General features: G+C 46.2%; 1 protein-coding gene across 1 annotated transcript; it reads right to left on the bottom strand.

The window, feature by feature from the left end:
- Positions 1-431: 431 nt before the first annotated feature.
- On the bottom strand, positions 432-23,793 carry PLEK2 (pleckstrin 2). Its single transcript, XM_082854519.1, has 9 exons — positions 23,695-23,793; positions 15,985-16,149; positions 6,702-6,883; positions 5,398-5,489; positions 4,895-5,082; positions 4,570-4,671; positions 2,751-2,834; positions 1,744-1,822; positions 432-999 (listed from the first exon to the last, which is right to left on the bottom strand). The coding sequence occupies exons 1-9, from the start codon at positions 23,734-23,736 to the stop codon at positions 872-874; spliced, it is 1,062 nt and encodes a 353-aa protein (XP_082710645.1). The 5' UTR covers positions 23,737-23,793; the 3' UTR covers positions 432-871.
- Between the last annotated feature and the right edge of the window lie 1,648 nt (positions 23,794-25,441).

Raw genomic sequence — 25,441 nt, 5'->3', positions numbered from 1 at the left:
CTTCAGATTAACCTCCTAACTGGTGAAGCTTCTTGGTACCTATTTGTCTCCATTAATCTTCATTCTAAAACCCAAAATTTCATGCCTTGATTTAATTCTTTTCCCACTGACATCTTTCTGTGTCCTTTAGAGAGCTCCTGTTCCTGTCCTTCAACAAACTCCTGCTCTGTCTATCTACATGACATTTTTATCCACAGAAAAACTGTAATTTTACTTTTTTTATATGTGTGACTAATCTGTCTGAGTCCATGATTTCTTTTCTGCAACGTATAATACTTACGAAAGCTTATTTTTCAAAGCAAAACGATATTTTCAAAATTTTGCCCCCCATCCCCACTTTAAGATGAGGCATGTTTTAGTGACAGATCACTTGAGATGTTTTTATAATCAGCTTGCCTAATAATTCGTATAGCCTTAAGCATGAAAAACCTTTGAAAACTAAAACTTGGTATAGGAATTCTAATAGCCAGGAACAAATAACAATTTTTATTCATTCCAAAGAATGAGTTGCTGACAGCATTTCAGAGAGCGCCACCATGAGACTATAGTGTTTTATTTAGTATTACAACATGGCCAGTTAGTGTGACAAGGGAAACCTACTTTGGTACCCAAGGAATGGCTGGTTGTGATGATGAGCGAAAGTCAAGATGCTGATGCCTAATGGCTATTCTAGCATTTCCATGTTAACTTTGAAGGTGGGGAAGGAAATAGCACCACTGCCCACTGTAATCTAAGGAACTCTTCACCAATCTCACTCCAAAGCAGTACAAAATAGAAAAAGCTAAAAGTCTTAACACATTCCCGTTTTCCAGGAAATCCTGTGTCATCTGTTAAGAGGGAGGAATCCTGATCCCATTCCCTCAGGTCCTTGTCACGTTAGCTTTTTGATAGCTTCAATCCACTCTGAACGCTCAGCCTTGCTGCTGGCCTGGATATAATAGTGTGTGTCATCCTTAGTAATCACTTTGAAGAGATTTCCCTGGACATTCCCTTTAACCCCTAGGCAGGAAGAAAAAAAAAAAATCAGCGAGTGAACATCCATGTCTGCTTTCAGCTGGGAGTAGCTGAAAGTCAACTGAGACAGACAAAAACACATACCATGAAGTATTTCTTAGTACAAATGTGTATGGTTAGGAAATCCCACCAGATGTGTGCTTTCCTGTATTCCTCCTGTCCATCCCCTCTCCCTCACCTGTGCCTTAAGGCCTGCCAGTGCTATGTCTGGACATTCTTGGAAGCCCTCTTGGCCTGCCCCCTATGCAAACCACAGGTCTACAGTCTAACTCACATCAAAGAGTCCAGTATGTTTATGTTAAAACCAGACACAGATGTGGGATTTGACTTGAATTGTTTAACTTCTTTGAACCTCAATCTCTACATCCATAAGTGAAGAATAATACTATCCTCCTACCTCAACTGTCTATTGTGAAATTAGTGTGCTAATAGTGTGTTGTCAATCCTTAAGCACTATTGTAAGCTACTGTTCTTAGGTGGAAGCCTATGGGCCAGTACAGAAAAGGATGGGAAAGAATATGAAAGACAAGGGTCATTTAGTTGTGTTGTTAACACACTAAGAACACCCCACTTGCCCTTTCTCTAATCAGCTTCAAAGCTCACACCATTCATCGTCTCGCTGAGAAAGCCCATCAGCCCTCACAGCTTAGCCCTTCATCAGCAGAGTGTTAACTGAGAGCACAGGAGGGAGGCCCCCGAGATCAGGCCAGGGCGAAAGTTGCCCCTTACCAGTGGGAACGCCATTATCCTCCAGAGCAGATACGAGTGAACCACGAAGAGAAAACCCACCCACTGGCCGGTTCTCTTCCTGCAAAGGAAAGGAGACCTGATTAGGAACTGTGTGAAGGCACAAAAAAGAAGAGTCACCCTCTCATCTATAACCACCCGCAGTCAGCCTGCTAAAGTAGTCTGTGGAGTCATTTGTAACAGCAGTTGAGGCTGAACTTGGACATCACATGGCAAGTCGTCTGCACCAGCGAGGAAGTCCGGGCTTCTTCATTCCACCGCCAGCTGCAGCAGTGCCAACCCCCTCCCTGTCCCTCGGCCCTCCCTGTCCCTCGGCCCTCCCTGTCCCTCGGCCCTCCCTGTGGTCTAGCAGGGTCCCGGGGTGGGGGGCTGTTTCAAGCTCCTTCAGTTTCTCAGCTTAGGGTGGGGTTCCTGACTGAAGCTCAGCAAGGGAGGAATGTCCATTCTTATTTCAAAAAACAAATGAATACATCTACCAAGACAAGGCTGAACAGGCTGACCAGAAGGACATTTTTCTTTTCTTCTGATTGGAATTAGATCAAACCCAGCATGCAGGAATACTTATTATCTGAAACTCAGAATTATGGCTTAAATATTAAATGGTAAAAGAAACCTTTCAAAACGTTGGTGGGGACATGAGGTTGAGGGGGCAGAATTCATGGACTCTTTGGGTGGAAAGGGGTGAAAAGAGACTAGAAAGCACCAGTTAGGAGTCTCTTTATCAGCCCACCTCACCTTCCCTAGGCACACAGCCAGCTTTGGAGAAACTGAAAGACGCTTTGCCTCTCAAAACAATGTAGATCCACTGAGCAGGCAACAATGTGATGAAAGAAAGGAGTGATCAGACTGTGAGGGGTAGCTTGCACCGTGGAAGGAAAGGCACAGTGGGTGGGAGTTATGGTAGGGATGCTGGGAGGAAGGGCGGAGGGGAAGCCAGCTGCCTGCTCTGCTCTGGAGGGATGTGTCTGGGAGCATGACAAGGCACTCACTTTGGAAGGGTCGTAGTAATGCAGAAAAGCCGGGTCCTTCCTCAGAACAAAGCGCCGCACCTTCCAGTTTTTCCTCTTGTGCCCCTGAGGCAAAGAGAGGGTGCAAGGCTCATCGGTGACAGCTCTCAGTCACTTCCTCCCACCTCTGTGCCTCCAGTGCGGAACCTCGAACCTCCCAGCCAGCCTGCTCCAATGAACGACTTTCTCAAAAGAGCCTGGAGACCTGGGGATTGCAGTGACGTGTCATGGACTTCACGGCTCAGTGACACTTCACCAACAGCAGTCACCTTTAGCCGAGCTGACACAGCCAAAGAGGGTCAGCACTGAAAGAAAGGGGGAGCACTGCCTGGACACCACTCAGGGCACACGGAGGACAGGGAGGTCACAGGTTTCAACTGGACCAAGAACTCACAGGCAAACTTGAACCCAAGGGCACCAAATTTTAAGCGTCAACTTAGTCTGAAAACAAACCTACACCTACAGGAATATATGTGCACTTATATACAGTGAAAACCACTTCGGCATTCTGCATCAGAAAAAGAGTAAGGCGTATGGTTACCAAAGGGGACAGGGGGTGGGGGAGGGATAAATTAGGAGTTGGGGATTAGCAGATACAAACTATTATATATAAAACGGATAAACAACAAGGTCCTACTGTATAGCACAGGGAACTATATTCAATATCCTGTAATAAACCATAATGGAAAAGAATAGGAAAAAGAATATGTATATATATATTTATAACTGAATCACTTTGCTGGACACCAAAAACTAACACGACCTTGTAAATCAACTCTACTGCAAAAAAAAAAAGAGTAAGAAACAATCAATTATATGTTTAAATCTAAGCGTGGAAGATACTGCCGTGCGTGTGACTGTGGCTTCACCCCTAGGTCACAAAGCTTCCTTAACCCTCTAGTCTGGAGCACCCCGAGTCCCTCCCACACCCTCCTCCTCTCCCAGGACCTCATTACCTCCCCTCACCAGACTCCCTTCAGGCCCAGCAGAAGCAGAGCCCTTGGAATAAACAGGCAGTTACGTGGACGGTAAGCAATCTAAGAGCAGAAGGGGATCCTGATACGCAAGAAGCAGGTGACAATGACATCGAGTGCTCCAAGAAGATGGGAACGGTGCTGAGCAGTGTTGTACAGATGCACACATTCACGTGGCGTGTCAGGAGTGCACAGACACAAGAGGTGTGTAGGAGACTGGCTTACACCTCACATGCCAGGATGCGGCAGCTTGGTTTGCAGGCACAGGTGGACATGCCGCAGGTGTGACTGTGACCCGGCTGTCCCCGCTTAACGTGGCCGCTCTCCCAACGTGGTAGGAGCAGTGGCCACGGTCAGTTTTTAAACACAGAGATTACACTGCAGAATTTCACCTTCAACCTACTGAAGTAGGTGGAGAAAATACTTCTCAAGGGGGCAGGCAGAGTCCCACAAAAGCAGGCAGAGACCCCAGGAAGCCTCAGGGAGCAGAAAGCCAGCAAAGGCAAAATGCCAACCAGTAGGCAATGCCCTTCCAGACAAATAAGTGAACTGGGCAGTGACACAGGCATTGTTTTCTAATGCTGTGATAACTACTTGTGTGCACTTTTCCCGGAACGCCCCCTTGTCTGGGGCTCGTGTATGCGCGAGTGGACATGTGCATGCCCCTTGATTTGCTCCCGGTGGCTGCCACTGGACCCTGACTTTAGCAGATTCTGCTGATAATTAGTGCCCCTGGCAGTCTCAGCCCTTCCCGCCCTTTGCGGGGATTCCTGCCTCCCCCGAGCTTGTGAACTGCCCATCTGCTCCCCGCTCCAAGGCGGCCATACCTGCTTGGCCAGATAGCCTTGCTTTACCACTGTGCCACTTAACTCCACGGTGCTGAGACTGATTTCTTCCTTGGAACTTATCTTCCTCTTGGGGCTCTCAGCCTAGTGGGAAGGAGAGAGCAAGGACTCTGTTACCAAAAAGTCCTAGTTCTAGGCTGTGGAGGCTACTGCGGGGGAAAGGAAAAGCCTCCATACAGAAAACCCACTCCACCTGGGGTGAAGCTTGCCCTCTCACCCGTGACTGTGGATCCCCGCCCGCCCCCCCACTCTGTTGCCTCTTCCTCTCTCTGCCCCAGTGGCAACAGGAACCTACTCCCTAACTTACAAAAGTGTACAGGGCCATGGAGTCATCCAGGAACTGATCAGCCAGATCCCCAGAGCGAATGGCTCCCGTGCTTCGGGTGCCTACCGGCCTCAGGAAGTTCTCCTCCATGAGCATGGAGGCCAGGGTCACGGCCTCCAGACGGCTGGCTGCGAAGTTGTTGGAGATGAGCCAGTCCACCAGGGAGGAGCCTGCATCAGGGTAAGGGCAGCACCCGTAAGACGACAGGCTCCAGACCAGCTTCCTCAGGGGTGCTTGGCTGTGACCTCATTGACCTGGACCTCTTGGGCAGCCTTGCATAGCCTTGGGGCTCTGCCCTAGAGCAGACCGAAGGTCACACCTGCTGCTCAGAGCTGTGGCCGCACTCACATGTGGCCATCGCAGGCCAGCCCCTCGGCTGGCAGGCAGCTCTGGCCTCAACACAAGCCGCTCAAGCACACTGAGTCCCGGATCACCAAGCCCCAGGTTTCCGGTGCCTGGTCCGGCCCCCGAGAGGGGAGGCTCACCTATGAAGGTCTTTTTGTAGGTGCTTCCCTGCTCCATGTTGGGGCTTGGCCGGATTCCGCTGCTGCTGTCGTGCATCTTGTCCACGATGCGACTACACAGAAGGAAGGCAAAGGAGAGGGACCCTGGTCACACTGACAGGTATGAGGGAGGGTCCAAAAGTCATTGCTAAGGATGTAAAGCACATGGCACATGGGATGATACACATCGCAAAAAAAGGGGTATTCCATTATGCATCAGGATTTGAGAGGTAGGATTTGGGGACATTTCTTTTTCTTCTTGGTCATCTAAATGTTCTAATATTTCTAGACTAGACAGGTATTACTTCTGTAGTAGAACTAATGAGCTGTGGCTTTTAATTTAGAAACAAAAGAATGTTCAGTAATGATTCTCTATGATCTACTGCATAAAGTTCAAACTCCTCCAGCTACTTCTCAAAGTCACCCATCACTTGAACCCACACTCATCTGCCACTGGTCCTCCTTGCACTCACCACGGTTCAGCCGCGCCCTAGATGCACAATCAAGATCCCAGAGCCTGGTATGAAGCTTTTTGGTAGTTTTGCTACCTGGAAGGTTAGGGGGTATTTCCTGCAGATGGGCTGATGTAAGAGATTCCATGATGGGAACTCCTTTCATCCGTCCCTACTTTATAGTATCGCCTCCACTACTGTTTTCCTTCTGTTCTGTGGGATGATTCCTGCCACAAATGGAAGATCTTTTCTCATTCTCTGTTTATGTACTTGGGCTGGAAAGCCCCTGAGATGAGACTTTGTTTATTCTCATTTGCATCTCCTGAGCACCTAGAGCAATGTATGGCATGCAGTAGGCACTCAGTAACTGTTTCTTGAATGAATGAATAAATGAATGAATGGATGAATGGATGAAGAATCCCACAGAGTGAGAATGCAACCGCTACTGGAACACATCGTTCTTGCCCCCAGGCTGCAAACAAGACTAACGACTTGGGTGAGCAGGGATTCCTGGGGAGCTGTCACATAGCCCTGAGCACCCTGGGTGAAACTGAAGAGAGGGTGTCAAGACACTGAGGGGGGCAGGAGCAGCAGAGGCCCCAAGAGGTTCCCAGGGCAGGTAGGTAGGGCCACTCCCAGGCAGAGAAAACAATGTAAGCAGGACAGCGACAGCGAAAGGCCCTGAAGCACAATGGTGGTACCAGTCAGGCCTGGGTAACAGCCACAGGCCGCTCCCCCCGCCAAACCCCACCCCAACCCCGCATCCCCGCTGCACACACACAGAAGAGTCTGCAGCCAGGCCAGATAGGGCAAGGGCAGGGCCCAGGCACTCACTGCAGGCTGATGTGAGGGGGCAGCTTGAAGGAGTTCTTCAATATGTGAAGCTGTTGGACCTTCCCCGGCTGCCCCGCGTGAATAGCTCCTGTTATCTCAAAGGCCCAGGCGTCCCTCTCCTCTCGAGAACAGGCCTCCAGGAAGTACTCCGTGGATGTTTGAGTCTTCAGCTTAATGAGGAGCTGTGGGAAAACAGCCAGTCAGACCAAGCAGGCAAGAGAATGCTGGCTGAGCAGCTAAAATGACAGAACCGAGGGGAATCTGGGAGGCCACGTGGTCCAGTGACTGCCGAGTGCCCGAGCGCTCAACCACACCCCAGCTGGTGGTCTTTAAAGATTTGCTTGTATACCTCCAGTGACGGGGAGCTCATCACCTTTCCCCTTTGGACAGACTCATTAGCATAGGGTCTGCTTCCTGGGCACTCGGTCTCTCTGCTCCTGATTCTGCCTTCTAGAACCACATAGATTAAGCTCACCTCCTATGACAGCCCCTGTGCTGAAGTGGGAAATGCACAGGCTTCCAGGTCACACTGATGTGGATACTTAGCTATGGACATTTGGGCACATTAAAGGACCCACTGACTCTCAGTTCCTTCATCTGTCATATGAGGCTATTAATGCCTACCTTGAAGGAACTGTTAGTTCTGTTCCTTTTCATCCTCTCTCTAATTGGGTCTAATCATCCCAAGTCTTTCACACGTTCCTCATATGATACTGTTTAAACTTTCTCAACCAGTTTATGCCCTGCTAAATGTTCTGCAGTTGGTTCAACATTCTCATAAAATATGACCCTTGGAATGGAACAAACTGCTCCAGGGAAGGTCTGGGGGTACAAGACAGCATGGGCCTGAGGTCTCATTAGCAGTGGCATCCTCAGGGCTTGATGCTCTGTGCAGTCAGCTGAGAGTCTTTTTCAGGTGGGCCACATCTCCTCCATCTTTTAAATGGGCATTTAGGGTTTTTTTTCAAACATTGTTGAGATTTTGCATGTTGATCCTACTAAATGTCATCTGAGTAGACTGGGCTCACCACTTCTGTTGGAAAACAGAAGGATTCTGTCTCATTCTGATTCTGTTTTCCAATGTATTAGCTCCTACCTCGCTTTGCTTGCAAACTTCATCAAGTCCTTCACCTAAACAGCAAAAATGGTGGATAAGACAAGGCGGGCTCATGGTCCCAAAGAGTACCATGTTCCTCCAAGTTAACATGGATTCACTCATCAACATCGTGGAAAGATGAGTTCAACCAGCACCCTGTCAGTCTGTAGTTCGCCATTTTAACGAAAAGATCTCAGGAGAGACTATAAAGTTCCACATGAAACCCAGACACACTTTTTTATAGCTTCCCTAATTAAAACACACACACACACACACACACACACACACACACGATACACTTTATAACTTGTTCTTAGTGAACCTACTGACTCCTGTTGGCTTCTTCCCCCTCAAGTAGTCATGGACTGGCAGATGCCAATTTTCTCTGAGAATTTTACGTAGAATTAGCAAGAAGTTCACAGCTCCAGCTAGCAACTTGTCTCCTTTTTTGAAACACAGAACAAAGTTTTCCTATCGCCAGCCTGTTCTACCAGCACTTCTGCTCTCCACTGTTCCTTAAAGACTATGAAGCGGTATCAGGTCAACAAGTTAACCTACAGCGGAGGAGGAGCCAAGATGGCGGAGTAGGAAGAGGTGGAGTTCGCGTCTCCTCACAACTAGGGCCCCTACCAGGCACTGGTCAGGGACCTCGGAAACCTAAAGGGACGGGAGGAATCCCCGAGCAACCGGGTAGGATGTTGGGGCGAAGGGGGAGGGGAGGAAAAGCGGAGGCGGGATGGGACTGGCACCCCTGAGGGGCGGCTGGGGGAAGGGAGGGGTTCCCATGATTGGAGGAGCCCGCCCATGGAGCAGGGATTAGCAGGGATGGGGAGAGACCTTCGGAGTACTGGGGGATCGGAGGGGAACGAGGCTAGCGTCTCCCTTGCCTGCTTGAGCCCCAGAGAGCCTGCTGGGGCCCTGGGCCTAAACCTCAGCCCTCCGGGATCCCCTCCAGCCGTGCTGCACCTAAGCTCCGCCCGCCACCAAGGCCTTTTCCAGGCGGCTTTTTTTTTTTTTTTTTTTTTTTTTGCTGTCGTGGTTCTGTTTTGCCTTGTGGTTGTTTCATTTATATTTTTATTTTTCCTAATATATTTTTAATTTTTCCAATTTTATTTTATTTTTTATTCTTTGTTACTGTTTTGCTTTTTTTTTTTTTTTTTTTTTTGCTGTGCTGCGCGGCTTGATTCCCAGGCCGGGGCTCAGACCTGAGCTCCTGTGGTGGGAGCACTAAGCCCAAACCGCTGGACTAACAGTGAACCTCAGACCCCAGGGAATATTAATCGTTGTGAGATCTCCTGGAGGTCCTCATCTTGGCACCAAGACCTAGCGCTATCCAACTGCCTGCAAACTCCAGTAATGGACGCCTCAGGCCAAACAAACAGTAAGACAGGAACACAGCCCCACCCATCAAAGAAAAATAAGACAACACAAAAATATGTTACAGATGAAGAAGCAAGGTAAAAACCTACAAGACCAAATAAATGAAGAGGAAATAGGCAACCTACCTGAAAAAGAATTCAGAGTAATGATAGTAAAGATGATCCAGAATCACAGAAATAGAATGGAGGCACAGATTGAGAAAATACAAGAAATGTTTAACAAGGACGTAGAAGAACTAAAGACCAAACAAACAGTGATGAACAACACAATAACTGAAATGAAAAATACACTAGAAGGAATCAATAGCAGAATAACTGAAGCAGAAGTATGAATAAGTGACCTGGAAGATAAAATGGTGGAAATAACTGCTGAGGAGCAGAACACAGAAAAACGAATGAAAAGAAGTGAGGACAGTCTCGGAGACCCTAGGACAACATTAAACGCACCAACATTCACATTATAAGGGTCTCAGAAGAAGAGAAAGAGAAAGGGCCTGAGACAATATTGGAAGAGATTACAGTCAAAAACTTCCTTAACATGGGAAAGGAAATAGCCACCCCAGTCCAGGAAGTGCAGAGAGTCCCATACAGGGTAAACCCAGAGAGAAACACACCAAGACACATATTACTCACACTAACAAAAATTAAATTCAAAGAAAAAATATTAAAAGCAGCAAGGGAAAAGCAACAAATAACATACAAGGGAATCCCCATAAGGTTGTCATCTGATTTTTCAGCAGAAGCTCTGCAGGCCAGAAGGGAGTGGCAGGATATATTTAAAGTGATAAAAGGGAAAAACCTACAACCAAGATTACTCTACCCAGCAAGGATCTTATTCAGATTGGACAGAAAAATCAAAAGCTTTACAGACAAGCAAAAGCTAAGAGAATTCAGCACCATCAAACCAGCTTTACAGCAAAGGAACTTCTCTAGGAGGGAAACACAAGAGAAGAAAAAGACCCACAAAAACAAACCCAAAGCAATTAAGAAAATGGTAATAGGAACATACGTATGGATAATTACCTTGAATGTAAATGGATTAAATGCTCCAACCAAAAGACACAGACTGGCTGAACAGATACAAAAACAAGACCCGTACATAGGCTGTCTACAAGAGACCCACTTCAGACCTAGGGACACATACAGGCTGAAAGTGAGGGGATGAAAAAAGATATACCATGCAAATGGAAATGAAAAGAAAGCTGAAGTAGCAATACTCATATCAGATAAAATAGACTTTAAAATAAAGACTGTTACAAGAGATAAGGAAGGACACTACATAATTAACAAGGGATCAATCCAAGAAGAAGATATCACAATTGTAAATATTTATGCACCCAACATAGGAGCACCTCAAAACATAGGGCAAATGCTAACAGCCATAAAAGGGGAAATCGACAGTAACACAATAATAGTGGGGGACTTTAACACTTCACTTACACCAATGGACAGATCATCCAAACAGAAAATAATAAGGAAACACAAGCTTTAAATGACACAATAGACCAGATAGATTTAATTGATATTTATAGGACATTCCACTCAAAAGCGGCAAAATACACTTTCTTCTCAAGTACACATGGAACATTCTCCAGGATAGATCACATCCTGGGTCACAAATCAAGCCTCGGAAAATTTAAGAAAACTGAAATCGTATCAAGCATCTTTTCTGACCACAACGCTAGGAAATTAGAAGTCAGTTACAGGAAAAAAGCTGTAAAAAACACAAACACATGGAGGCTAAACAATACACTACTAAATAACCAAGAGATCACTGAAGAAATCAAAGATGAAATTAAAAAATACATAGAAACAAATGACAATGAAAGCACAACAACGCAAAACCTACGGGATGCAGCAAAAGCAGTTCTAAGAGGGAAGTTTATAGCAATTCAATCTCACCTCAGGAAATAAGAAAAATCTCAAATAAACAATCTAACAATTTAACAATCTAACAATGTAACAATCTAAACAATCTAACCTTACACCTAAAGCAACCAGAGAGAGAAGAACAAAAAAAACCCAAAGTTAGTAGAAGGAAAGAAATCATAAAGATCAGAGCAGAAATAAATGAAATAGAAATGAAGAAAACTATAGCAAAGATCAAAAAAGTTGGTTCTTTGAGAAGATAAACAAAATTGATAAACCTTTAGCCAGACTCACCAAGGAAAAAAAGGGAGAGGTTTCAAATCAATAAAATTAGAAATGAAAAAGGAGAAATTACAACTGACACCACAGAAATACAAAGGATTATAAAAGACTACTACAAGCAACTATATGCCAATAACATGGACAACCTGGAAGACATGGAGAAATTCTTGGAAAGGTACAACTTTCCAAGATTGAACCAGGAAGAATTAGAAAATATAAACAGACCAATCACAAGTAATGAAATTGAAACTGTAATTTAAAAATCTCCCAGCAAATGAAAGTCCAGGACCAGATGGCTTCACAGACTAATTCTATCAAACATTTAGAGAAGAGCTAACACCTATACTTCTCAAACTCTTCCAAAAAATTGCAGAGGGAGGAACACTCCCAAACTCATTCTACGAGGCCACCATCACCCTGATACCAAAACGAGACAAAGATATCACACACAAAAAAGAAAATTACAGACCAATATCACCGATGAATATAGATGCAAAAATCCTCAACAAAATTCTAGCAAACAGAAACCAACAACACATTAAAAGGATCATACACCATGATCAAGTGGGATTTATCCCAGGGATGCAAGGATTCTTCAATATATGCAAATCAGTCAATGTGACACACCATATTAACAAATTAAAGAATAAAAACCATAGGATCATCTCAATAGATGCAGAAAAAGCTTTTGACAAAATTCAACAACAATTTATGATAAACTCTCCAGAAAGTGGGCATAGAGGGAACCTACCTCAACATAATAAAGGCTATATATGACAAACCCACAGCAGACATCATTCTCAATGGAGAAAAACTGAAAGCATTTTCTCTAGGATCAGGAACAAGACAAGGCTGTCCACTCTTGCCACTCTTATTCAACATAGTTTTGGAAGTCCTAGCCATGGCAATCAGAGAAGAAAAAGAAATAGAAGGAATACAAATTGGAATAGAAGAAGTAAAACCGTCACTGTTTGCAGATAATATGATATTATACATAGCAAATCCTAAAGATGCCACCAGAAAACCACTAGAGCTAAGCAGTGAATTTGGTAGAGTTGCAGGATACAAAATTAATGTACAGAAATCTCTTGCATTCCTAAACACTAACAATGAAAGATCAGAAAGAAAAATTAAGGAAACAATCCCATTTACCATCGCAACAAAAAGAATAAAATACCTAGGAATAAACCTACCTAACAACGCAAAAGACCTGTACTCAGAAAACTATAAAACACTGATGAAATAAATCAAAGATGACACAAACAGATGCAGAGATATACTGTGTTCTTGGATTAGAAGAATCAATATTGTGAAAATGACAATACTACCCAAAGCAATCTACAGATTCAATGCAATCCCTATCAAATTACCAGTGACATTTTTCACAGAATTAGAACAAAAAATTTTACAGTTTGCATGGAAACACAAAAGACCTCGAACAGCCAAAGCAATCTTGAGAAAGAAAAATGGAGCTGGAGGAATCAGGCTCCCCGACTTCAGACTACACTACAAAGCTACAGTAATCAAGACAGTGTGGTACTGGCACAAAAACAGAAATATAGATCAATGGTACAGTATAGAAAGCCCAGAGATAACCCCACGCACCTAAGGTCAACTAATCTATGAAAAGGAGGCAAGAATATATAACAGAGAAAAGACAGTCTCTTTGCTGGGAAAACTGGAAAGCTATATGTAAAAGAATGAAATTAGAACCCTACCTAACACCATACACAAAAATAAACTCAAAATGGATTAAAGACCTAAATGTAAGGCTGGGCACTATAAAACTCTTAGAGGAAAACATAGGAAAAACACTCTTTGACATAAATCACAGCAAGATCTTTTTTGACCCAGTTACTAGAGTAATGAAAATTAAAAGAAAAATAAACAAATGGGACCTAATTAAACTTAAAAGCTTTTGCACAGCAAAGGAAACCATAAACAAGATGAAAAGACAACCCTCAGAATGGGAGAAAATATTTGCAAATGAAGCAACTGACAAAGGATTAATCTCCAAAATATACAAACAGCTCACGCAGCTCAATATCAGAAAAACAGACAACCCAATCCAAAAATGGGCAGAAGACCTAAATAGACATTTCTCCAAAGAAGACATACAGATGGCCAAGAGGCACATGAAAAATGCTCAACATCACTAATTATTAGAGAAATGCAAATCAAAACTGCATGAGGTATCACCTCACACCAGTCAGAATGGCCATCATCAGAAAATCTACAAACAGTAGATAGTGGAGAGGGTGTGGAGAAAAGGGAACCCTCTTGCACTGTTGGTGGGAATGTAAATTGATACAGCCACTATGGAGAACAGTATGGGGGTTCCTTAAAAAACTAAAAATAGAACTACCATATGACTCAGCAATCCCACTGCTGGGCTTATACCCCGAGAAAACCATAATTCAAAAAGACACATGTACCCCAATGTGTATTGCAGCACTATTTACAATAGCCAGGACATGCAAGCAACCTAAATGTCCATCAACAGATGAATGGATAAAGAAGATGGGGCGCATATATACAATGGAACATTACTCAGCCATAAAAAAGAACGAAATTGGGTCATTTGTAGAGATGTGGATAGCCCTAGAGTCTGTCATACAGAGTGAAATAAGTCAGAAAGAGAAAAACAAATATTGTATATTAATGCATATACGTGGAATCTAGAATAGAGACACAGACATAGAGATCAGACATGTGGACACGGGGCGGGAAGGGGAGAGTGGGATGAACTGGGAGATTAGGACTGACATATATACACCACCATGTGTAAAATAGATAGCTAGTGGGAACATGCTATAAAGCACAGGAAGCTCAGCTTGGTGTTCTGTGACGACCTAGATGGGTGGGATGGGGGGGTGGGTGGGAGAGAGGTCCAAGAGGGAGGGGATACATGTATACATATAGCTGATTCACTTCGTCGTACAGCAGAAACTAACACAACATTGTAAAGCAATTATACTCCAATTTTTAAAAATTACCACCCCCAAGCAAAAGTTAACCTGCAAGTTCCAAGGTTTAATTTATTGAAACCCAGAGTCTTAAATGCACCTAGAAAACTAGGTTGTCTTCTTAGAACTGTCTCACTTATCTGTAAATCTTTCTTTTTTATTAACCATTTATTCAACAAACATTTACTAAGCATCTGCTATGTGCCCAGACATTGTGTCTGGTCTGATGATGCTACAAGGAAGAAGATGCAGACCCAAGTCTCTTACCAGGCTCAGCACTCCCCAGCAGTCCCATCCCACCCCCACGGAGAGCTACGCCGTCTCTTTTAATCAGTGGCATTTCCAGGTTTGCAGTGGAAATTACAGAATGACATTTCACTTTTGCAGCCTCTTAGGCTGGAATGATATTCAATGCCTCTCTCTCCCTTGCCCTCAACATCCAGTCAACGATGTCCTGTCAATGTTTCCTTCATAATGTTTCCTCAGGTTCATCCCTTCTTTCTGCCTCATTTCATGCCTGATTATTTTAACAGCTCCTTTTGTTTCCTATTTGAGAAAAATTTTTTAAAAATTTTAAACTATAAAGGAGTACAAAACAAACACCAGTAAACCCATTACCCATTACCCAGAATTGACTGTCATTAATATTTTCTTATACTTAGAAGATTCATCAATTTGTCTAGAAGAGTCAGAGAAGAAAAACATGATAAGAAAGAAGAAAATGGTAAGACCCCTTCTTTATGGAACTAGTTATCTTATTAGGAACTGAGCTTAGGTGTTCATTTTGGTCTTCCTAAGAGAGTTTTCACTAGCCCCTTCTCTCAGTCAAGACCTTCAATGGCTCCCTATTACCTGTACCTGGCCCCAGCCAATCTCCCACCACTCCTTCATTGAACATACCCTTTGGCCACAATGCCCATCCTGATCTCTAAATTTATCCCTACCTGTCCCTCCACTTTTACCCAAGACCTTCTACCTGCCCGGAACCTCTGCCTCTTTCCTCTTTCAGATCTTTGCCCAAACCTCTATCCCCCTCAAAGCTGTACCTGAGCAGACAGCCTATGATGGCATTTTCCTCCCCTTCAGCAATACAGTGTTCTCTGCGGCTAATAACGTTTGTACCAACATTTGGAACTCTGAATGTTTTTCTGTTAATCACTTGCTTTCATAATAAGATCATTAACTGAAAGAAGCAATCTTACCATTTTCTTCCTTGACACCTCCAAGCCCAGCAAATTTCTTGGTACTTAATGGGCCCTCAGTAAATGATTAATTCAGATTCGTTTCTGATGGTAGAGTTGAAGCTGCCCCGAACTTTTGGAACATGTGCCCCTCGGGGGATGAAAGTCATCCTATTAAACCCCAAGTAGCAGTAATTATTCACATTTGTGTAGTGTCTCCTAGCCTACAAGGTGTTTTGACCCACCGTTACCTTCATGATTCTCATCACAGTCGTGAGAGTCAGGTGTCATTATTTTATCCCATTTTATAGATGAGGGACTAAGGCTCGAAGAGATGCAATTACTTGCCCAAGGTCACATGCCTGGTACGTGATGCAGCCAGGATTTGAGTCCAGGTTTTTCAGTAATTCAGCTCTTCCCATGACCCACACCACCTTCACCAAAGAGGCCAGAGACGGGAGGGTCCAGGGAGTGAGAGGGAGGAGCTGGGAAGCGGGGGCCTTCACTTACTGGTCGGTTTTCATACTCCAGGCAGGGGCAGGTGATGGTGCAGCCATCCAGCAGGATGCGGCCCTTGGGGGGGATCACTTTCCGACCCCCCTCGAGCTTGTAGTACAGCAACGTGTTCTGCTGAAGGGTGAACCATCGCACCTTCCAGTTGTGGACAATGTGACCCTGAGGACAGACAGGAGAACCCTGAGGTGAGGTGGCCGAGGGGACGACGTGGTGTCCAGGGAGAGGTGGCCCATGGCACAGGTGACCAGACTGTGCCATGGGATCAACTCTCCAATAAGGGGACAGAATTATCTCTCTTTTTTAGCTTAATTTTATTTTTTTACTTTGAAATAGTTTCAATTCAGAGAAAAGCTGAAGAAAATTATAAATTTTTTTACAAAAGCAATTAAGAGTTAGTTTTTAACATGATGAAGCTCCAATCACTTCTCAGTATTTTATTGTGTAACTCCTACCAAAAACTAAAAAGGGTATTTCCAACATAACCCCAATACAATCAACATTAGGAAATTTACATGAATATATTATTTTCATCTGTTCCACAAACTCCATTCAAGTTTCACCAATTACCCCAATAATGTCCTTAATTGCCAAAGGATCCAGTTCAGAATCACATGTTTTATTTTCATTTTCATGAAGAAAGCATGAGCTTTGGATCTCTTTGTCATCTCTTTTGAGTATGTAACAAACACCTTTGGCATTGACTTTCTAGTTCCCATCTGTTCTTTTTTTCTGGTTATAATAAGCCTCGAAAGAAACTGCAAAGTCAACAGAAGAAAAGATCCTGCTACTGGGAGACAGCCATTGTTAACATTTTGTATTTCCTTCCAGTCTTTTTCCCTTTTCGTTTTTACTTTCTAGTTTTTTTAAAAATCAGGATATTACATATATGAGTTTTATTTTCTAGTTTTTCTTTTGCTGACTTTGCCAAGCATCATCTCACACCATTAAATTTCTTTAAAACATGTCTTTTAATGACCAGTAGGTGGATGCATCATTTTCTTGTCCATCTCCTGTTGTAACTGAGGTTGTTTTTTTTCCACTATTATAAACAACTCTGCAATGAATATCCTTGCACATAAATTTTGATCTGCATCTCTTAATTTTTTTTCCTTAGGATATATTCCGAAAAAAGAATATTGTTCGTTGAAGGATGTGGGCAATTTGTAAAGTTGAAGCCACAAATTGTTAAGGACCCTAACATTTTTACCTAGCCTGCTGTGACAGGCCTAAAAGGCAGGGGAGTTTGGGGGGCTCTCAGGTGGGTCATGGAGCCAGTGGACAGGATAGTCAGGTGAAGGCAGAGAGTCCGCTTCTAGAACAGAACAGTGGATGGGAGAATGTCTGCTGAAGAATCAGAATGAAATGATTTTGTGCACGCTCATGAAAGTGACTTTCTTGGCATGTTTCCCAGAGCAGAGCCCAATTAGGGCTGGATTCTAACCAAGAGAGATGCACTTTATCTGATTCAGAGACTGTCCCCGATTCACTGGTTTCCTGACCCAGCATTTATTAATTTCAAAGGCCCCTTCAGTTCTCATACCTGTGGTGCTGCAATTCTGTTCCGCGCTCAGCGTGCGTGTACTGACTGTGTTAGGGAACCGCAAATTGTCGAAGGAGTCGACTGTGTGAGCACTGGTCTACACCAGACCACGTGGCCCAGACTCAAGTCCCCTCGCCCAGCAATCCCTGCTGAGGGGGTCCTGGCACAGCATTAGCAGTAAAGGCAGTTGCTGGCACACAGGTGTGGCTCCGGCATGGGGGCTGGTGTGAGGCGGAGAAGGGGAGGGGGCAAAATAGTCTTAAACCTTAAAACATAGGTGTTCTGAGCTGAATTATCCCCCCCTCCCCATTCATATGTTGAAGCCCTAACCCCCTACTACCTTAGAATGTGACTGTATTTGGAGACAGGGCCTTTAAAGGGGTGATTAGGTTAAATAAGGCCATTAGTTGGGCCTTAATCCAACCTGACTGGGGTCTTCACAAGGAGAGGAAATTTGGACACGCAGATGTCAGGGAGGCGTGCACGCAGAGGAGGGCCATGTGAGCACACAGCAAGAGGCGCCATGTACCAGCCGAGGAGAGAGGCCTCAGAGGAAACCAAGCCTGCCAACAACTTGACCTTAGACTCTGACCTCCAGAACTGCAAGACGATAAATGTGTTGTTTAGGTGGTCCTGTCTGTGGTATTTTGTTACAGCAGCCCTAATAAACTAAAACAACCGGAAAGGAGAAAGGGGCCTGGAGATGTTAGGGAGAAAAGTGTAACCGACACCTGTTGAGCAGAACAAACCAATAGAGATAGGGCTACGATTCCTGGACAAAATGCTACATTTCCCAGAATCGACGGCAGGAAGGAACAGGGAGGTGGCCAGGTTGCTGCCAGTCCTGTGCACGGGGCATTGATGCATGTTTGGCAGCCACCAAGGTGGCAGGACAGTGGTGGAAGGACAGGTTCTTCTGACACCCAATCCCCAGAGTTACCAGGGACAAGTGGCAAACAGTGGCGGCAGTGACGTTTCCACAAGAAACGTCTGGTGGTGCTGTTGGATATTTTGGTCTGGCTGCCTCATCTCTGGCTGTGTGGCACCCGGCCCTCCCAAATATTCCTGAGTTACTTGATATTTATTATTCTCTATGAAATCCCTTCCGTTGAAACTTGCTAGAGTGGACCGTGTTATGAGCAGCTAAGAATCCAGACTGACAGCAAAGGAGAGCAATCGAAGAAAGGCTGATGAGATAGAATCTACTACGTAGGTGGAAAACTCGGAGCAGCTGGTGACTTCACTGTGGCCGGAGGGGAGTCCCTGAAGACTTAAGCAGAAGGATGACAAGCGTAGGTTCTCATGTTAAAAGGATCAACCGACCACACCTGAGCAGAACAGCTGAGTAAGGTCGGCCAGACTGGAGCAGCCAGCTCGGCTGGAGGTTACTGTAATAACCCACAAAATGAGAAGGAAAGCCCCCTTATCCCTGCTTCTCAGGTAAGCTTCGCCATAATCAGAGGGCGTAAGGGACTCATCCAAAATCAGCAGGCAAATGGTGTCAGAGGCCGAAAGTACAGTGGTATAAGCTGAAAAAGAACCCAGGCTTCCCTTCACCTGGGAATCTGCCTCCCTCTCCAGGCTCCTTGTCTGTAAGTGGCTGACTGGGATCAGAGGCCAGTTGGACCATGAATGGCTTAGAGCCCCCTTAGGGGGAAGGAGGAGATTCCATAAGCTGGGATGTGACCCTAGGACTGGGCTTAAGAAGCGCAGAATGGGACTTCTCTGGTGGCACAATGGTTAAGAATCCGCCTGCCAATGCAGGAGACACGGGTTCAAGCCCTGGTCCGGGAAGATCCCACATGCCGCGGAGCAACTAAGCCCATGTGCCACAACTACTGAGCCTGTGCTCTAGAGCCCACAAGCCACAACTACTGAGCCCGTGTGCCACAACTACTGAGCCCGTGTGCCACAACTACTGTAGCCCATACGCCTAGAGCTCCGCAACAAAGAGAAGCCACCACAATAAGAAGCCCACACACCGCAATGAAGAGTAGCCCCCACTAGCTTCTCTCTGCAACTAGAGAAAGCCTGTGCACAGCAACAAAGACCCAACGCAGCCAAAAATAAAAATTAAATAAATAAATAAAAATTGAAAAAAAAAAAGCACAGAATGTTACAGCTGGAGGACCCTTTGAAAAAGCCTATACTATACTTCCTAACTTTAATGATGAGGAAACTGAGACCCAGAAAGGTCTTGCCCAAGACCCTACAACCCCAAAGAAGCAGAGATGGTATGTGTTGTGGGTTGAATTATGTCCCCCCAAAAGATACATTGAAGTCTTAACCCCAGGGAACTGTGAATGTGATCTTATTTGGAAGTAGGGTCTTTGCAGATGTAATCAGGTTAAGATGAGGTCATACTACACTAGGGTGGCCCTAATAACACTAATATGATTGGTGTCCTTATATGAAGAGGAAAATTTGGACACTGAAAGACACACAGGGAGAAGACAGTCATGTGATGATGGAGGCAGAGATAGGATTATGCATCTACAACTCAAGGAACAGCAAGGAGTGCCTGTGTGAGATAACAGAAAATGCAATATATTGCTCTCTGCCCCCGGTTCTTGGTACAGAGCTCCTGAACCCCCTGTAATTTCCTGGGTGACAGGAGTATCTTTTGTGCTCATGAGGCAACTCCGGGTGGGCTCCTGGGTGAGGGCTGGTCACTGGAAAGACCACACCATGATTAGAAGCTTGGAATTTTCAGCCCCCCCCCATTCTCTTGAGAAAAGAGAAGGGCTGGAAATGGAGTTAACAATCTATCATGCTTACATGATGACACCTCCATAAGGTCCCAGAAATATGGGATTTGGAGAGTTTCCAGGTTGGGGGACACACGGGGGTGCTGGGAGAATGGTACACTCGGAGAGGGCACAGAAGCTCTGGGCCCCTTCCCACAAACCTTGCCCTACACATCTCTTCCATCCGGATGCTCATTTCTTTCCTTTATCACATTCTTTAATAAGCTGGTAAACATAAGTTAAGTGTTTCCCTGGAACCTCTGATCTATAGGCAGTTGGTCAGAGTACAGGTGACAACCTGGGCTTTTGACTGGTGTCTGAAGTGTGTGTGTGTGTTGGGGCATGGGGGAGGGCTGGGGAAGCAGTCTTGTAGGACTGAGTTCTCATGCTGTGGGATCTAACGCCGTCTCTGAGTTGATAGCGTCAGCCTTGAGTTAAATTATAGGACACACACTGGGTGTTGCAGAGAATTGCTTGGTGTAGGGAAAAACCTCCACACATTTGGTGACTAGAAGAGTCAGAAGTGAAGTGTTCTGTGTAAAAGTAAAGGAACCCCACAGGATAGAGAAACACACAGTGGGGAAGAGCTAGGTTTTTCCTACACAGGAAGGAAAAACCTGCGTGTTTCCTTTACAGCCTGCGAATACAAGAAACAAAAGCGACAAAGAAGGATTCTCCCCTGCGGGTTTCAGAGGGAGTATGGCCCTGCGAACACCTCGATGTGAGACCTTTAGCTTTCGAAACTACTTCTAGCCTTCTTGCTTTTTTCTTCCAAGCAAATTTTTTCCTTACTCATACCATTTATATTTTTACTCTTTGGCTTATAATATTATAAACATTTTTAACATCTGCATAACTAAAATTCACTTGTAATCATTTGTTTATTTGGGGGGACATATAGGTAGTTTCCAGTTTTTTCACTACAGAAATAACACTTTGTTCCTAAAGCTTGTATGGCATTTCCTGGGGATAGAGTCCTACAAATGAACTTTCTAGGCCAAAGCGTGTCGACACTGCCATGTCATTTTCTGAGTGTTGTTTCTGAGGTACGAGCCAGGCAGCAATGCCTGATTCAGTGCTTCAGCACAAGCAGTCCTACCCACGCAGATCCGCCTTCCTTCCCCCTCACCCTCCTTCTAAAGCCAGGCCAAGTGAGCATTCTGCATTTCTGTCGGGAGCTTTGCTTCTTTCTTGTCTGGGCTGGATTAAGAGCCAAATCCATCATGTCCCTGCCCGTCTCCTGCTTTGCCCTCACTGGTGACGACTGTTCTGTACGCTGGGTTTCCAGCTTGGGCCCTGCCCCACTTCTGGACCGTAAACCCCCCCTGAATCTGTGGAATCCCCCCGTCGTAGCCTTGCACCTTCTCCAGTGGCTACGGGGGCTGCTGTTGCCATCCAGGAGGAGAGGGGAAATGGGGGAGAGGAAAAGTCCGACTGATCAGTGGGCAGGGACAGTTAGCAGGGGCAGGGGCCCCATCCCGGCCTTGTAGGAAAGGGTGTGGCTTCCGCTTGCCTCAGGGTCAGGCTCCAGCTCCAAACTCTTGTCTTTGGGTTTGGCTGGAATGTGCTTTAGGTATTTCAGCCAAGGCCCTCGGTGGGCTCTTGGGGCCAGACCTGGTTGACTGTCCTCACTTCCCTGTACCCTATACTCCCTAAGCTGCCACCCTGGACTGGGTGGCCCATCTGGAAGAGAACTCACATCCTTCCTTCCCTCCAGCCCTCCCCTGACTCTACGTGGTGGTGATGTTGGTGGGGAATCATATAAGGTAACCCCCAGGAACAAGGGGACGCCCCAAAGGGCCCCTCTGCGAGGGCTTGTCCTCAACAGGCCCCTACCAGGGCTCGGCTATCCCGGCAATCAACAATGCCCATCAAAACCCCTGCCCAAACCCCTCTCCCTCTCACCTTATAAGCTGCAGGAAAAGCTCCCCATAGGTGGTCTCTCTGAGGTGCAGCTGCCTCCACAAACTGTGAGGGACCAACCTATCACTTTAATCGCAGTGGCATGGAACAGGCGTGGAATTTTGTACCTGCTTGTATCCACTCTGACCCTTGATCCGGCACAGCCTCCTACACCTCCTGCTTACAGTTTTGAGCAAACAACACACCCGCCCTCCTATGTCAAACAGTGTGTAAAATAACATGGCTGCATTACCTATTGAACAGAAAGTGACTTGAGACCTCAGGGTTGATCTGGTGGCCAGGGTAGGCCAAGTCCCTTCATCCCTCTTCATCCATCCCCCTCCCAAAGCTATAAACTCAGAAGAGCCAAAAGGCTCATCCCCAGATTTTATGCTCTCCTCTTAGGGTTAGCATAAATGTTTCGTGTGAACATCAATGTTAAAAGAACTTTTAAAAATCTAATTTCCTCTTGCAGCTGCTTTTTCATTCATTTTCTACTTTTTTTTTTTTTTTGCGGTACGCGGACTTCTCACTGTTGTGGCCTCTCCCGTTGCGGAGCACAGGCTCCGGACGCGCAGGCTCAGCGGCCACGGCTCACGGGCCCAGCCGCTCTGTGGCATGTGGGATCCTCCCCGACCGGGGCACGAACCCGTGTCCCCTGCATCGGCAGGCGGACTCTCAACCACTGCGCCACCAGGGAAGCCCTCCCTATATGTTGAGCTTTTGTCTGGACTCTTGCTTGCTGTGGGAAAGGCCACATGGGGTGATGTGGAAGAAACGAGGATGGAGGTTCCAGTCCCGGCTGTTATTAGCCCTGGGGCTCTGGGCAAGCGCTCTCATCTTTCTACCCCTGTTTCCTCATCTGTAATACAGGAATAATAATACCCACCCTGCAGTGGGCAGAAAACGGTTTGGAGTCAGCCTGAGTGGGTTTGATCCTGTTCCATCACCCACTAGTCCAGATCCTGAGTTACTTAACCTCTTGGAGCTTTGTTTTCCCCTTGAAGAAACGGGGGTGGGTGGGTAATGTGGTACCACCAACCTGTCGGACTGTTGGGAGGATTAAAGGAGACAACGTCCAGGACTGGTGCACAATAGGGGCTTAAGAAACATAAGCTTCCTCCTCCCTCACGGGTTATTGTGAAGAATATAGGAGATGATGCATTAACTGGACGGGCGCTGGGGACTACCGAACACACTTTCGTTGTTTTAATACATCATATTTAAATCCTATACGCTTCGTATTTTAGTAAGTTGTTTTAATTAAGCTGTCCACTACGAGTAGCCGCCCCCTGCACCCCACACGCCCTAGCCAAGCGGGATTCTCCTCCTCGCCTGTGCCCTGGCCCCTCTTTTCTATCTAAAGCTCACCCCCAACCACCGTCCACCCGGCTTTCTCTACTACACGCGACTCCGCCCAGCGTGGCCCCAGGCCGGCCGACCGCGGCTCAGGTGAGCCGGCGCCCGCCGCGGGCCCGCCCCGGGCCGTGTCCGGAGAGGCTCCGTTGCGCTCACCCTCTTGACGAGGAAGCCCTCCTTGAGCACGCCGTCCTCCATGTCGCCGCCAGCGCGCCCTCCCCGGTGCGCCGTCCCGCGCTCCCGCTCCTCCGCGCGCACCTCGGCGCGCGCTGCGCCCAGGAAGCGCCTCCGATCCGGCGCCGGCGCCGCCCCGCTGGCCCGCGCCCAGAGCCCGAGGCCGCGGGGCCTCCCGGGCAGGAAGTCAGTCCCGGACGGGATTTCTGACGTGGTCTCCCCGCCGAAGGTGTCCTAAGGTTCGTGGTTAGTCCTCAGGGGAGGGCCGCCCCCGTGTCGCCTCCCGGAGCCTCCCCCGCCCAGGCTCTCTCCATCCAGGTTACCCCAGCGCGCTCTGCGCCTCTGACTCTTCCCGTCTTTGCCCATCTTCCTCCACTCCCAGCCTTAACCAGGTACTTGCCTGGCACTTAGTATATTGCTGTTGACTAATACTTAACGGAATTAAGCTGAACCGAAAGGATTTCAAAGATTTGGGGTCATTCCTGAGCTCCATGGAAATGGGGGTGGGAGAGTGGAGGAGTTGGAACCAGGCTGGGAGCTTTATCCTGGCCTCTGGTGGGGGCAGAGAAAAGTTCCCATTAGCAAGGTCACAGGTTTAAGGAAGCAGGCACAGTCTGTCCCCAAAATACACCTCTCCCCTCAAAAAGTTAGAGCTGAAGTTTCCATCATTAGGGGCAAAAGTTAAGGGAGTGCCAAGGAGCTCAGTAATCAAGATAAATAATATTTTAATGCAATGTTTTAAAATATGTTAAATATTTTTTCAAATTTTAGTAAAAATTAATGCAAAAAAAAATCCATGATGAACAGAATGTCACAAATTTAAGTGAGGACTGGATGGATGGACAACAAGCCATATTGGAGCCGGAAACAAAAGGAAGCATCAGTAAAACTGATCCTGTCTGGTAGTCCTTAGGAGAAGGTCAGTTTATTCCTTGTTTGCCCTGCAGTGTGAAGGGCCCTGTTAGGACTGTTCACCAGGAAGGGGAAAGGCCCCAGATGCCTCAAAGGGAAGAGAAAGCTCTAGATTGGGAGATGGTGCCCCGACTGCCTTTCAGACCCAGGCTGGAGCCCACTCCCAAAGCACAACGGGCTCCCGTGCCCTGGAAATGGCCCATTTCAGCCTTCTGCAAAAAGCGACTTTTGGATCCCAGAGGAGTCCAAAAGCAATGGGGCTTCCACTCCATTGCAGACTGAACGTCGACTCAGCACCTTCTAAAGCCAGGCCTGTATTGGGTGCTGGGTTCTATTTAATGCACAACATGCCATGAGGTGAGTTTATTATCTCATTCTTTCCAGCCAAGGAAACTGAAACTTGAAGCAGTTAAATAACTTGCCCAAGGTCACACAAACTTGGATTTTAACCCCAGGGCAGTGTGAATGCACTTGTTTCTCATGTCAAGAGCTGGGAAGAGGAGGAAAGGATAATCGGAGCTGTGAAAACTTGCTAGGCTCAAACCCAGGACATGAGAGACTGGAATGGGAAATTCTTATCCTCTTTGGCTCTAACTATGGTCTGTTATTCTCCTTCTTCTTCTCGGATGCTGGGGGGCAGTCATTTGGCACAGAGGCAGTTTTGGCCTTACCCAGACACAACCTTCTGAGGCTTAGAAGAGGTGGCATTTTCTTTGGCAAGAGGGGTTCCTGAATGAGTTCACAGAAATGGGAAAGGGAGAAAGATTGGTCCTCTATCCTGGCAGCGTCCGTATTAGGAGGGAGCTAAGGCCTCTGC

This window comes from Leucopleurus acutus (assembly GCF_964270905.1).
Source record: "Leucopleurus acutus genome assembly, chromosome: 1".
NCBI classification, from domain to species: Eukaryota; Metazoa; Chordata; class Mammalia; order Artiodactyla; family Delphinidae; genus Leucopleurus; species Leucopleurus acutus.
This window is presented reverse-complemented; position numbering and strand designations above follow the sequence as displayed.